Raw genomic sequence first — 15,822 nt, forward strand, 5'->3', positions numbered from 1 at the left:
TTATTTTGTGCTGAAACTGGTATTAATGTGGAGGAGATGATCAGTTCACGTGTGCCTCGTGCTGCCGCTTATTATTGAACTGAGGCGCGCCGCGCTACAGCAATCTGTCACTTCACATTAAACAGCGCCAAAATACAATATAATGCAATACATCAATCTGAGACTTTGTTTCATATTAAAAGTACCAACACACAATGCTTATTGCGATATATTGGATGGGATGTGCCCTTCAATTAACTGAAAACAGGTTAGAATAATCGATTCTTGGGATTTAAGAATCTATATCGTTCCATAAAAATGATCATCGATTAATATCGAGATATCGATATTTTTTACCCAGCCCTAGTAGTTTGTGATCCTCAGTCGGTTAGTGTCTGATGCCCAGTTTTTCTCTGTAACCATTTACAAAGTCAGCAAGTGTATGATGTCTAGTGTTTAAAAATCTGTTAGGATTTTAAAGGTGGTGTAGTGTATTCCAGTCTTAACTGCCAAAATGGTGTCTAAAATGTCTTTCAAAACTTCTTATTTACTGAATTTGCATTAAAGCAATATCACTATTGTTCTGTTTACTGGAGGTGAGAAATGCTGCTTTTCAACTTTAGCTTTTAGATGAGCCGTGACCATGAGACTTTCGGCTAAAAATCACAATATCTGAAATAAGCAGGTTTAGCATAAAATTCATACACAGCATATATTAGTTTTTTGTGTTGTCTGCCATTTACTTCTTCTGGACAAATATCCCACAGCATTGCATATGTGTCTCTAAGCCTTGCTGTGTTTTACTACTTCTCAAAGGGACTTGAAATATGAAAGAATTATGAAATATACATGATCTTATGCAGTTGACGACATATAGCAAATCAGTTGCTGCGCCTCTTCCTCACGCTCTCTCCCTCTCTCCTAATGTGGCTGTCATAGCAACATCCACACATGTGCCTTTTGGCAGCAAATGTAATGAGGTGAGCACACACACTGTGTGCATAGTGTGCTTTGGCAAACTCATTCGGCATAGTGGTTCTCACAGAAATGAATATCAGCGAGGATCTAAAACGAACTGTCTTGCACACACCTCTTCATTCTAGCATCAGACGGCGTCGGATGACCATCTGACCTTTTTTCATTAAATAAGCTTTGAAAACACAGTAGACTTTACATTAGTACATTAGGAATTTTATCTAAATTAGTACAGAACATTGGTTGAGGTTGCAGTTCAGCTAGAGCAGTTACAGTAACTGCTTAAGGGAAAATAATGTTCTATCAGTGGGACTGTGGATTATAGGTAGTCTCTCAGAGCCAGACATTTGGCTAGCGGCATAAAGTCTGATCCACTTTGCAACCAGAGCTGGGTAGATTACTGGGTAAATTGTAATCCATTACTGATTCCAAATTACATGACAAAAATGGTCAACCCAGGCTCATTGGAAATGCATGCCTCTAAATACATTTCTGCAACAACGTTATTACGTACCTTACTGCATGTTTCGCGGTAGTTTCAAAGTGAAATGTCCAGAGAGTGACGCTAAAACACATGTTCAATACGTGACTGTGGCACGTTTTTAATTCGTTGGTACAGGCACGTATTCCTGCGTTTTTATTACGCTGCTTGAGGTACATATTGTGGCTGTTCAGAATTCTAACTCTATTCAGAACTCTAAAGTGTCGCTAAAGGTTAATGTTCTATCGTGTTGGAAATATCTCCTACACCAAACCCAACCTTAAACCTACCCAGTGTTAAAAAATGCAAAAGTTATATAAAAACACATTTGTTGATGCAGCCGTACTATTTCAAGTTCCTCATGCGGATTTGAGCTGTTTTGTTCGTACCGGACCTCTTCAAGTGCAACGTCGTATTGCGTGAGCTACGGAGCAAACCTACTGAATTAGAAAACTCATGAAGCGCAGGATGTTAAAATTGTTTTGAAATCATTACATAATATTCTGCAAGCAATTGTGTGAAAATTATCCTTTATAAATCAAAACTCTGTACCTGTAAATCATACTTTGTGTGAAAAGTAATAAAAGTTGTTAGAGTTTTACTGCCTCTAGTGTTCATTTCAACTGGAAACTGCAGTGATTTGTACATAAAGGTAAGATTTTTTTTTTTTTTTCAGTTTTCCAGAAATTTATATAGAGGCACGTATTTCCAATGAGACTATGTTGAAAATTGTAGTTAGTACCGTAATCCATTACATTACACATTTTAGGTAATCAGACTACTTTTTGATTACTTTTAGATTACTTTTGACTTCACTTGTTTATCACATTGATTTAAATAGGATAATCTTGTACCATATTGATATAAAAACACGAGTAAGAAAATAAATTCCATTTGTTGTAATTAACAACATGAAGTGCTTTAAACATTACATTACATCATCTAGGTTTCCCAAACTGGTGTTTGTGAAGGAACTTGCAGGGGGTTCGTGAGTTTAGTGAAATGCTAATAATTAATTAAATTATAAAAATGTAAAATAACATGAATCTATCAATCAAATAAAAAAATTGAAATATTTTATTTGTTTACCTGCATGTCATTAACCAGTGTCACAGAACTGTGAACGTGTGATAATGATTAAAATATTTATTTTAAAATGTCTGGGGTACTTCAAGTAAATGTATTAGGTGAAAGAGGTTCAGATGACAAAAAAGTTTGGGAATGCCTGCATTACATGTAAATAAGAAATGCATTTTAATGTGTTTTAAAGACAAAAGTCTTCCAAAGACATAGTAATACATAGTTAAACTACTGAGTCATAATTCAAATAAAATTAATGTGTTCAGCAGTAGTGGATGTTAAAACACTTCTTAAACAAGAAATGTTTTTTTTGTAAATTCAGATGCTGTGTAGCCGTCTGACTAGTGACTGGTCTTTGTGTGAATGTCAACAAAACTGGAAGATTTTCTGAATGTATATACAGAATGTATAGTACCGGTAGGCTAATTTATAAAGGAACATTTAAAAGATGAAAAAGTGAGAGACAGTTCATTATACAATAATTTGAATACCTGGATGCTAATCATTAATCTGTCTGCTATGACATATACATTTTTGTAAAGAGCTTTATCTGGAGTGTGCTAAAAACATCATGGGAGTTGTGTGACTGGTAGGATTTATTTATAGAACTACCCACTCATGTCTATAGTTTTCACCAACAGTTGTCATAAAACTTTGGGTTGAACTCATCAGAAATAATAAAACCTAAAATGTATAATTTCTTCATTTCTTTCTTTCTTTGTTTTCATACCAATTTAATACACGCAAAATTGATGGTAAGGATAAATGTAAATTATAAATTATTATAATCATTATCTTAGTCACTGCAAGTTTAGAGTGTGGTTTATAATAATAGCTATAATGAAAGAGTGGTGCTATCTACTATGATTATAACAAATATATGACCTGAATAACCAAAATGGATGTTTTTGTAATTTATATTTCACTGCACGCTTAGTGTGTGGTTTTTAATAATAGCGTATAACAAATTACCATGAGAAAAAATGGTGCTATCTACATTGATTATAACAATTATATGACATCAATAAATATGAATGTTTTTGGATGACTAGATTTATTTATGACCTTCTTCATCTCGTTGCATTTATGATTACTAGTCTCACAACTTTAAGCAATCAGGCTGCTCTATGGTGATCAGTATTATTATAAGACCCATTTGTTTGATTTATGTATAAATTGGGGTTGGGGTGGACCTTCACGCTTAAGTTTTTTTTTTTTTCCCTAAAAATTGTGTTTCTGTACAAATAACATTGTATGATTTCATTGGAAATTGTCACCTTGTAAAATAGTTGTTTTCTCATGAAATTGGGTTGAAAATTTTTAAGAAAAAGCAGACACCTTATGATATGGCCCTTAACTTGCTCTATCTTGTCTGTCGGCATGATGTTAGTTTCCTCTTTGCTCTGAGATGTATTTTTCACTGAGTGAGAACATGATGTGGTGTGAAAGCGTTGTGGCTTGTCGGATGTAGCAACAGTAACAATTTTAGCATCATTGATATACTATTGTAGTTTTTGTTAATATTTTGAATCAGATTGTATTGTTATATTTTCTGTTTTCACTTTAATTTTCGTTAGTTCTAGTAATTTAGTTTCAGCGAAAATAGTAGTTTGTTTTATTCTAAATGGTGTAACTATTAAGAATAATTAACAGAATACATAACAGGTCATAACAGAAGACCATGGTGGTGGATGAAATTACCAGGCTGGAGCAGGAGCACTTCCACGTAAAGGCAATATCCCAGGGCAGTCAAGGAGCCTGGACGCGATGGGATGTGACTGTGAACAGGCGCATCACCTGGGCAGATATCTGGAGGACGCCACAATCCAGGCTCAGCTTTCTGTTAAGGGCAACCTATGACACCCTCCCATGCCCCCGGAACCTCACCCAGTGGTTTGGAGACGAGGTAGGCTGCCCCCTGTGTGGCAACATCAAGGCAAGCATCCAGCATATCTTATCAGGGTGCAAAGTGGCGTTGACCCAGGGACGCTTCAGGTGGCGCCATGATCAAGTCCTGGCCAAGCTGGTGGAGGTCCTGGAGAGCTGTAGGGTAGCAGCAAATCGCACATCAGCAGCCGCAAAGCCTTTCCAGGCAGGGTTTGTCAAGTCTGGTAGCATGCTCCAACCTCCTGCTCAGAAAAGGAACACCATGCTTACACCCGGCAAAGAGTGGCAGATGTTAGCAGACCTCAGGAAGCAGCTGGTCTTTCCAAGAGAGATTGCGACAACTACCCTTCGGCCAGACATTATCATGTGGTCCATGGTGGAGAAAAGGGTCCTCCTCATTGAACTGACCATCCCCTGGGAAGTGGGCATGACAGCAGCCCACGAAAGGAAGCATCTCAAGTACTCCGAGCAAGCGAGAAAGCGAGCTACTGGCTGTGGCTCCGGAGAAAGCACAACGGGTGGGGATCAACACCCCTGTAAAGGCAGCTGCAGGGGGTGGCGGGGAGACGTCTGCTACATGCCACTGCCCCCCGTCGGGAGATGAACTGGTATAGGGGGCGAAACATCAGTGATCGGCGGCCTCCAGCTGACGACCCTGCAGCTGACCTAAAGGCACCGGCGGAGGTGCGACAGGCCGAAAAGCCAAAGCAGGAACAACATCTCACCTGTATAATGATCAGTTAGTTTTGAGTTTTGCCGTTCTGTCCGTTTGGTGCTGGCTGTGCATTATGACTCTCCATGTGAAATTTTTTTTTGCAATTATTATTATTATTAAAAGTAAATTCGTTTTTTTTTGTAGTGAAAATAATAATTTACAATAGTTACAGTGTTTACCACTTGTGACAACAGCCTCAACATAAACACAATGGATATTTGTATCAACCAACACAACAGTATCACATTCAACTTTTTAAATTATTCGCAAGATGAACACACAGAGAATCAGGTTTTGTTATAGTGTTCTTCAGTCGACCTACAGCAAGTAGCCCAGATCTCTCTCTGCTGCTCGCATGAGCTTTTTAAAAGAGGCGACTCTAATCAACCAATCAACACTGCCAGCGAGGCAGACCATTTTTTAATATTAAATGAGGAAGCGTTCTAAATTCCTCAGTATTATGACTTCACACGCCAAACTTCAACATAATCTGTGCACTCTTACTAGGAGTATCGCCTCTAATCTACGACAGTTATTAATAAAAAAGACCCCCGACTCAAGTAAGCAACGAAGCGATGCGGCCGATACTGTAACGGGGCGAACGAGACGTGAGACGTGTGGATCCATATGCAAGGCTTTATTTCCAAGATGTGAGGTCATATAACAGGCATGGGTCAAACAATGGCAAACAGGTACAACACAGGCAAGACAATGAGTAATCCTAGGACAAGCGTGGGTCTTCGATAGGCGAACAGAATCCAGAGGGCTTGACAAAAGGGGTAATCCGTAATACACAGGCAAAGATCTTCACACAGGAAAACAGGCAAGGCAAGACTAGACTAAACTATGAACTAGACCGGGAACTGGCTCCGTAAAGTAGCTACCGCTAGAAGAGTGATAAATGCTAAACAATACTCGCCATTGAATGGTGGTGTGAAACTGACTGATTTATATAGTGTGTGTTATTAGTAGCTTTCAGGTGAGCATGTGATTGGTTACAGCTGTGTGCAATCAGTGCAATGGATGATGGGAAATGTAGTCCAGGGTATAGTGTAACAGTCTGTGTAGTGTGAGAGTCCATGTAGTGAGCGGGTGACCTCTGGTGGTGAGTGAACGGAAGTTCATAGACCGGATTCGTGACAGATACAATTGATGCAGTTGGCTAACACAGGCAAGAAGGTCAGACTATTAGAAACCGATAACAACTCAGAGATTCGAACGTCTTCGGCGATTTAATTGCTGTCAACAGTAGTTAGATGACCGATGGGCCTCTGTATTCAGCTTCTCCCGGGATTATTGGAAGGAGGCCAATTCCTCCAGTGGTGTGATGAGTGGAAAGCGGGTAACTGCAACAGTAGACATGAGGGTGAGTAATTAATGACAGAATTTTCATTTTTGGGTGAACTCTACCTTTAACAGTTGTGGCCATTTGTAACATTTGTAAGTGCTGTCAATGTGTGAGGCTTCCAGTGTCATTCGTTTCCAGTTATTTTTAGCTGAAAACAGCTTGTTATGCTGCTTGATGATGCAAACTGGTATTTCTTTTCATATTATTTTAATGTATTGTCATAATTTCAAACACAACCACCTGATACAGTTGGATACTCCGGCCAACCAGGAACACCTATAGAAACCAACAACTCAGAGATTAAGGGGTTTCCGAAGTTTTAATCATATCAACGCAGCTTGACTCATCACAGAGCTCAATGAAGAACTTTAGCGGGTGATGGATGGGTATCTGTGTTCAGCTGCTCACGGGATCGCTGTCTTGCATGTTGTTGGGTTGTGTTCCTCTAGTCTACACACCATATACTATATGGGAATGACCCATGGTATCAGGTGGTGTGACACTCTCACTCACTCTTCGTCCCACTTGGAACACTTTTACCATAGTGAGACGCTGCTTTATTTCTCTCACTCACAGTGAAGATCAATAGAGAAGGCTTCGCTCGGTGGGTGAAAGATGGGGTTCAGTTCAGCTTCTCGTGGGACTGCTGTCTCGCGTTCAGTAGGTGTGAACCGGTTAGTCTGGATAGTGTCTGGTGCTGGCCCATTCGGGGGTCAACCTCATAGAAGGGTCAGCATTAGGGGCTTCCCAGGTGACTTGTTGGACCTGGAAAGAGACCGACCTCCATCCTGTGCTGCAATTAGTTGGAAACGGGAAATAAAGTAATATAAACTAATATAATATAATTGATATAATATAATAATGTAATATAGAGCAACAACATATAAATGATAATAATAGCCTACTAAAAATATAAGGAATAGTAATTTATTAGAATAAAATTATATATAATAAAATATTAAATAATATAAAATAATCCTAATAAATTAGATGAATGATATTTAATAATATTTGTTTAATTCAATAATAACATAATATAGAGTAACAAATAATATTAGTATTTTTGTTATTAATAATAATAGAATATAGAATAGCAAAAATAACTAAAATAGAATCGAATGTATAATCATATAGCAACAAATCAGCTAAAATAAGAATAATAATATAAACGTGTATAATAGTATAAAAATAAATAATATTTTATAACACAACAATAAAATAGAAAATACTATTAATATTAAATGTATATAATAAAATATGTAATAATATAAACTAATAATCATAAATTAGTTAAGATCTATAAAATACCAACTACAACAATAATATGATATAGAGTACCATAGTAATAATAAATACATCTGATGGATTCATATGATAAATAAAAGTATTATAAAAAAAAAAAAATTTTTAATAGCTTATTTTTTTTTGAGTGTGTGGCTGTTAGCATATAAAAATGTTTACCATGCAGCCTTTCAGCTAATAGCATTACAAGCATCCCCTTCTCGCTTAATTGTTACATATTTATGTTGTCTAAAAACTCTTTTATCTTGTTTTCTTAGTGCATACAGTTCATACAGTGCAACAAAAGTACACTGTTACACTGACTGGAAAAAAAGGAATGAAAAGTAAATACGGTCCAAGTTGCCTATTGAAGAGAAGAATCATTATAACGCAGTATTTACTGATAGAAAAGTTATAAATTCTTGCAATAATTTTACAGTGCATCTTTGAACACAGAACAGTACCGATGGACACAGGAAGTGTGCCATTTAGGACAGGGTGTTTTGTATGAATCAGCCATTTGAACGAATTGGTTGAATGAATGACTGAATGACTCACTCATAAGACAGTGACTTGCCGCCACCTAAAAAACAATGAATACCCATTTATTATCATTATTTTGTTGAATCAAAAGGTTTCTTTCTAAAGCTACTTTTTATTTGTAATTTTTTTTTATTTAATGTTTATTTAATGCTTTTCTCATCTAATTAAAATTTAATTACTTTAATCTTTTGGGGGGTAATTTCTCAGCCAAAATTGATGTGTGATTAATTTGCGATTAATTAATCAGCACATCATGTGATTAATTATAATAAAAAAAATAATTGCTTGACAGCCCTACAATAAATGAAAAAAGGGGACAGGGAAGCAGGAATAAACCATTAACAGTATCATAAGAATTATAAGTCATCACATTGAAATTTTTACATTCTGCTCTTTTAATGGTCAAACCCATCAACTGCTCTGAGAAGTTAAATCAAGATAGGTTTAAATATTGAATATTTCTGTTAAGTTAAAACAAAATTATAATTAAATATAAGGGTAAATATTTAAGAAAACCTTGCCAGGTAAATTACAATATATATACATAATTGTACAGCATATGAAAATGAAAGACAAGTATTGCACTCAAAATCGCAGGTATGTCATTAAAAAGTATTTTAGTAAACAAGGGAATTTAGATATGAAAGCAGCATAATTATACTCGAGAATTTACTGGCTGTTTCAACTCTTACCATTTTTGTGTGTGTGCAATATGCATAAGCTGTAGATTGAGCTTTAACGTGTATTGAACCCAGTGATTGAAGTGGGCCGGTACGCACCAGTACGCAGTACCGGCACTTCAATATTTTAGTCTTTAGTGTACCAGCACTTTTTCGTGTGTAGCGGCACTTCTGACATGTTGCCGGTACTGAGTCAAAGCGTCAGTGTCTAGGTGATTAGAAATGACACTATAATGCACACTACCCAGGAGGTCATTTGAATCCGGTAAACTTCTGGAAAGTTCAAGATTTCAGTAAGGGAATGCATTAGTAATAATTAATAAGTTCAAAACAGCGCTAATGCAAAGAAAACACGGACGATTTCATCAGAGATGGCGGAGAGAATAGTGACTCTCGTCCAAATGGCAATAAATTATTCTTTTAAGCGTGTATTTGGCTTAAAAGCACAAGTGTTTTATAATGAATGCCGGATGAAGGTGGTTTAGATTATGCTGGTCAGCGGTTTAGTTATTCTGCATGGATCCGTATAGTAGCATGTACAGTCAGGTTAAGGCAGCAGGTTTAGTGATCTTTTGGCGCCTGTTTGGTATCGCAGCTCAACTGGTGCTTATATAAAAAATGCTCTAGACAGTTTTCTTTCTTTCTTTCTTTCTTTTGGCATTATATACATACATTGGTACCGGCACTTCTTTTTTCCACTTCAAGCACTGATTGAACCTGTAATATTCCTGCACAGTTGTACGCACATTGTATGCAAAAGAGAAAAAAAAAACACTAAGCACAAATATATTAGCCTCTTAAAACAGATGATTATTTTATTTCCATGTCGCCGCAATGACTATACAGTAAGTGTGCAATTTGTCCTGAACGCTGAATTAGAGTTCACACTCAAAGCCCATGCTCTTTAGGACCGCGCGTTGTCACATTCGCTCTCTGCTCGCCGCTCTCAAGAATGGGTTCAGTCCGCGCGCACCGCACACACACTGGCATCTCCCAGCGCGAGCGGAGCGCGGCAATTTAATGACGACATAATCTGATGAAGTAGCAACAATCGGGGGAAAAAAGTGGATCTTCATGCGCACATTCCCGGGAATATTCCAGCTGGCTTCAGGATGAAGACACCGATGGTAATTGTAGTGAAAACTGTTTGAATGTCTCGCATCTCTCCTGTGCAGCATTGTTGTTGAAGTACTGCGGCTCTCTGTTGCTTTCACATGCTGAATGAAAGAAGATTAAAGACAATATAAAAAAAAACCTAATCCCCTTTTCCTGAATAATGACTTTTCGGAAATTAATTTTGGGGGACAGGAAATTTTGCTTTGAGAAAAGAACATGGCGTTTGTGATTTTCTTTTTAAAATGTTATTTTAAACATGTAATAAGAATGTGGTGTATTCTTGTGCATAGCAATTTTCTTATTTTAGTATGACACTATTAAATACACAATAAGGTAGCTTTTTAGCGCTTTTTTATTTTTGTTAAGATAAGACCACCATATAAGCCTAATTATCGTACTTAGTCTAATGTTGCTGATGCAAAACCATTATTGCATGATCTGATGCATTAGTTTTAGGCATCAGCATTTAGTAACAACCTGCAAGTTCTTATCATCTCAGTCCCAAACTAATTAATATTTGAGCATGGAAATGTGATTTGTATCCTATAATTGACTGCGCTGAGGGCATGAGTTGGTGATGATTTATGACCTTGCGCTCTGTGTGGATTTGAACTTTTGCCCTCGTGTTTTCCAGCGTCATGGAATAGCCGTGTTTCTCGCGATCACCATGTGCACCAGCCTGTTGTTCGTGTACAGCGTCAGCTACAATAATAATACTACAGCATCCAGCGCGTCTAAGGGCGCGTCAGGTGAGAAAGTGGAGCCCACCAGTGCGCCCCGCGCGCCTCCAGCACTGCAGGGATACAGCAGCATCATTGAGCACAAGGTAAACGCGCCTACTTTATGTATTCAAGTGAAGTTAATTGTCCGTAACCAATGGAGCGATGCACGTTTCTATGTCCTTCTGGAAAATCCAGTTGTGTATTGAAACAAAATAGCAAGTTTCTCACTACCCCAAGGTGGTTATTAGCGGGTTTAAGCTGCATGAGCTAAAACTATCTATAACAGCTGTATCAGTGTTATTTTAAATAATAATAATAGTAATAAATAATAATAATATAAATATTGCAAAGTCTGCATTTCAATGTTATCTTGATTTCTTGATTGTTTTATTTTTAATTCTGTTCTGGTGGCATACAGAGCCAACATTATGAAAATTGTGTCAGTATCCAAATATATATGGACCTATATATATATATATATATATATATATACAGTTAGGTCCATATATATTTGGACACTGACACAATTTTCATAAGTAGCATCTTTGATTAAAGTACTAACATGAACCTTTGAAGTAACTTTACAGTCAACATATCTAGAGTGATCTGTACAGTTAGGTCGATATATATTTGGATACTGACACAATTTTCATAATATATATATATAATTTTTATATCAATTATTTAATTATTTAAGATTTAATAGTAATTTCTTACAATAAAATACTATATTCTCAATTTAACTGTGAAATCAGTGTAGGCTATAGAGCATTTTACACCAAACTGCAGGATTTTCTTCTAGCCCGTAATAGTTTTATAGTCAGTTCCTTTATTACATGGAGAAGCAGTATAAGCGTTATGATTGACCTTTAAGCTTGATCATAACTTGCAATCTGCACTTTATGTACTGTAGCAATTTTGTGCCTAACAGTCCTAATATAATAGTGGAAATGGTTTGAACAGCTATTAACACTCAGCATACAAAAGTCAAGAATGGTGACATAATTTCAAATAAAAAAATTATATAATATTAATCTGTTTATGTTCAAGAGATTACTGCGATGAAGACAGCTAATCACTTTGCAACATCACAGTCATTTCCTGATCTCGTTCACAGTTGCCACAAAATTGTAAAATCTTGATATATGGCAAATAGCAGTGAGAAATATTCTATAAATATTTGGACATGTTGTCACAGAATGTTTCCATCTGCTATAAAGGTGAAAATGTTCAATAGATTTTAGAAAAATTCTCCACCCCTGTCTTATTCTTTAAATGTTCATAATTCAACATCATTATCTAAGCTTGAATTTTGTATAGCAGTGTGCTTTTCAGAGTTTTTCTTTTAGTTTTCGTGGAAACTAGTTTTGTCTAGGCCAATAGCACAATAGAAAGTACTTTTACTGTACTGTATTTTTTAACAATGGAGGTCTTGTGGTTAAAAATTGAACTGTGGCATTTAAAATGTGTAACCACTGACAACAGGCAGACACATTTCTCCTAGCTTATTTTCAAACTTGGATCCAGTTCAGTCAATACTGCCTGAGCCATTCTGACAGATTTAAAGCTTATTCAGTTGCTGACACGGCTAATCAATAAACCAGATTAGTTTGGAAAATGATAAAATCATTGCTGGTGTTCTCTAATCTCATCTTTGGTTAGCTGGAGCCGTTTTAGTCAAAAAAAAGATATTTCCATTTCACTTCAGAATTCACTTCTCTTGTTGAAATCGACAGAGTTGCATGAGCTTGAGCAGAGCAGGGTTGAAGAGAAGAGTCAGATTGCAGGCACTCACACAGTTCCTTGCGAAACCTTCCTCCATTGCCCATTAATCACTATTTACCCCTGGCTCAGGCAGACGGACCGTTCGATACTCACCTGCCTTTAGCAATATCAGCTTCAACTGGAGCGAAATCCCTCACTGCCCTCTTCTATCTGTTATTGATAAACCCAAAGCAATTTTTCTACAATGAGATCTGACACCACCTTGTCTGATGCCACTGCTAGTGACTGTCATTGTTGTTCACATGAGGGCTGATAGAAAATGTACTGTTATGGTAGGCGCTGTGCACTTTAAGCCACAGAAGAGCTGTTGACAAAGCCAAATGACTCTGATCGATAGCCGAGTTGCTTTGATGACTCTCTATGGGTTGGCCTTCTGATGCTCAGGGTTTTTTGGGAGGTATCTGATGGCTGGAGTTGACATTTCTTGAATGATTTCATTTCATAATGCAATTGTTTTAATATATTAATTAAAACTCATTCATTTGGGTCAAACTGGCATGTAAACAATGTAGGCAAGAACCTAAATATGGACTGAGCATTTCTGCATTCTATTTTATTTAGTCACTAGCAAACACTCTAAACTTTGACCTTGATAATGCATTAAGCATGCTGCTATTTTGGGTTCTGGGATGAGAATTGTTGCTGTCTTTATGGAATAATTTTCAATAACAAGACCCAATGCAGACATCAGATGTTTTGTAATCTTTAATGATCTTTGAGTGTCTTAACGCCTTTGTGAAATACAGTATGTCTCTCACTCTCTCTTTTTTATCTTATTTATTTTTATAAATACATTCGACTAACATTCCAATATCACAGATACTGGTTTAATGAATGTCGTTGCAGCTTTTGTTTCTGACTGTATGACTCAAGTGAAGAGGATCAGAATTCAGTGCATGCCCTTTCAAGTAATATTTAAGTGTCTGAGCCTCTATAGATGTCTGGGAGGTCTGTTTCTTTCAGCTCTGAATTTGGGTTTCTGCATCAGATCGTTGTATGGCAGTGCGAAAGCAATGTATAATTTCAACATTTCCAATTTTTTTCAGGACAGTAAGGTCAAAGATGGGAGCAAAGCACATGAATCTGCTTAAAAGCAGTTGGTGGTATAACTGATGGCGGAGTGCACATGCATTTATGCTGCTAAGACTTTAAAATGGGCAGGGGTTTAATCTTTAAAGTAGATGCCAAGTGCTGCTTATTGTTTTGTTTGCCATCGGATTATGTGGGTGGATTAAAAAAGTCCATCATTACATCCGTGATGTCTGGCTGACAGTATAGAAAGAATGCATATTATACTGCCCCAAATTCAGACTTGCCAGTTCAAAAGTAACAATTCTCAAGAGCATGCTAGAGAACGTACAGCCTGCTAATGTGGTTTGAAGATACTGGAAGGGCTCAGTTTGAAAGAACCGCACACAGACGCAAATAGAATTATGAAATACTATTTAAAATGCTTTTAAACCCAGCTGGATTCTTTGAAATGCTAAGAAATGTATGCCAGTGCATTCTACTGTTTCACAGAATTTAAAGAGATAAGAACTCTGCCGTCTTCTTCTCACCTTCATTTCATTTCAGTCTCATATGACTTTCTTCAGTGGAACACCAATGGAGATGTTCACGCTGCTCTGTTCCATACAATGAAAGTAAATGAAGACCGGGGCTGTAAAACCCAGAAAAGGACAAAAAAGTTGTCTATTCATGTAGTGCACTATATTTGGAGTCTTCTCAAATGACAAGCATTTCCTCTGACAAAAAAAATAAAAATCTTTCACATTATCTTATCTTTGCCTAATTTATCTTTGTGTGTATTTGAACTTCAAAACATGAAGTACAGTAAAACATGTTAAACCTTGAAATATAATATACAAAATGAACTAAATATAATTTTATGAAATGTTTTCAATGTTGTCATTTTGAAGCTTGACAGCCCTTGGTTAGTAAGAACCGTCATACAGTGAAAAAGATTTCATTTTGTACCCTACAGAAAAAAAGGGTTGGAATGACAGTTAATAATGACAGAATGTTCATTTTTCAGTGAGCTATTCCTTTAAGAATGTAAGAAAACTATTTCATAGTCCATAGCTCTTGCAATTTCTCATTACACAGCACATTAGTTGCACGCAGGTTTGGATCCATATGCACTTTGAGGATTGGGTAATTAAGAGGACTGACTAGATCTTATGATTTGAGACAGGCGACGTAGAGATACCTCCGTACTGAAGCATTCATGTGGACTTCCAAGGACTTCTACTTTTTATCCTCAGTATTTGATTGTGTATGACTGTGTATGTGATGTATATGAGGAAAATGTATCATTCACTTGTACCACTTTTGCACACTGTATGTAGCCCAATTCATTCATCTGCAATCCAGTTTAACCACATGCTATCTGTGCCAGTATAGCACTTTACGGTTTTCTTCATCAGGAACACAATCAAATGTAGGGCTGGGCAAAACAAATTTATTTTTCGATTAATCGTTTTTTTAAATGACATCGATTAGATATCGATTCTCAAAAGCAGTGAATTGATCTTTACCGGGATTTATTTCAGCACATTTAAAACAAGATCTGATTAACATGAATCTTATCATTAGTCTTCTCCACTAGATGTCACCCTTATTTACCTTGCGCGATGTTACAACAGAAAGCCTGTCATTCATTCAGCGCTTATCATGGCCATACGCATGATTCGCAATGCTCAGGTGAAATGCTAACCCGTCAAAATAAAAGTTTAGTTTAACGTTAAACTGTCAGAATATATTACTATTTAGCAGTCGGAAGACTCAATGCTACTACTGCTAATAAATATTAATACATCTTTATTTTTAAAGGAATAATCACATTTGTTTTATTTTTAATTTTAACAGTAAACCTTTGTTGTGCAGCACTTTGTTTGCCAACAAAATAAAAGGGTTTAATTTTCATTATAAATTAAATTAATGTTTTATGCCTTCATCTGATTACCAGAAAAATCAAGAACATTTTATAGGGCCCTATTATTGTTTTAAAAAAAAAAAGACCCTATACAAAAAAAAGAATAGGTTTAAAATACAGGCATGTGGTTCTTAATTTCTTTTTATTAATTCACTATTTGTAAACTGATGTTTACTGTTAATTTTTTAGAAATATCAATAGCATTTGTATTAAACCGTTCTTTAGTTTGAATAAATCTGTCCAAGTTTTTATGACAGCCACTATTTAAATGTGTATATTTAAAATATTTAAAAAA

General features: G+C 36.4%; 1 protein-coding gene across 1 annotated transcript in view; it reads left to right on the forward strand.

The window, feature by feature from the left end:
- The first annotated feature begins 9,964 nt into the window (after positions 1–9,964).
- The window catches only part of LOC107708707 (alpha-N-acetylgalactosaminide alpha-2,6-sialyltransferase 5-like), a 53,246-nt gene continuing 47,388 nt past the window's right edge, over positions 9,965–15,822 (forward strand). Inside the window, exons 1-2 of the mRNA XM_016513011.1 lie at positions 9,965–10,096; positions 10,720–10,911. Of these exons, the coding sequence (XP_016368497.1) occupies positions 10,082–10,096; positions 10,720–10,911 (207 nt within the window). The 5' untranslated portion in view covers positions 9,965–10,081. The remainder of the gene's footprint in view (positions 10,097–10,719; positions 10,912–15,822) is intronic.

Source organism: Sinocyclocheilus rhinocerous, unplaced genomic scaffold (genome assembly GCF_001515625.1).
Source record: "Sinocyclocheilus rhinocerous isolate Xijiao unplaced genomic scaffold, SAMN03320098_v1.1 scaffold1724, whole genome shotgun sequence".
NCBI classification, from domain to species: Eukaryota; Metazoa; Chordata; class Actinopteri; order Cypriniformes; family Cyprinidae; genus Sinocyclocheilus; species Sinocyclocheilus rhinocerous.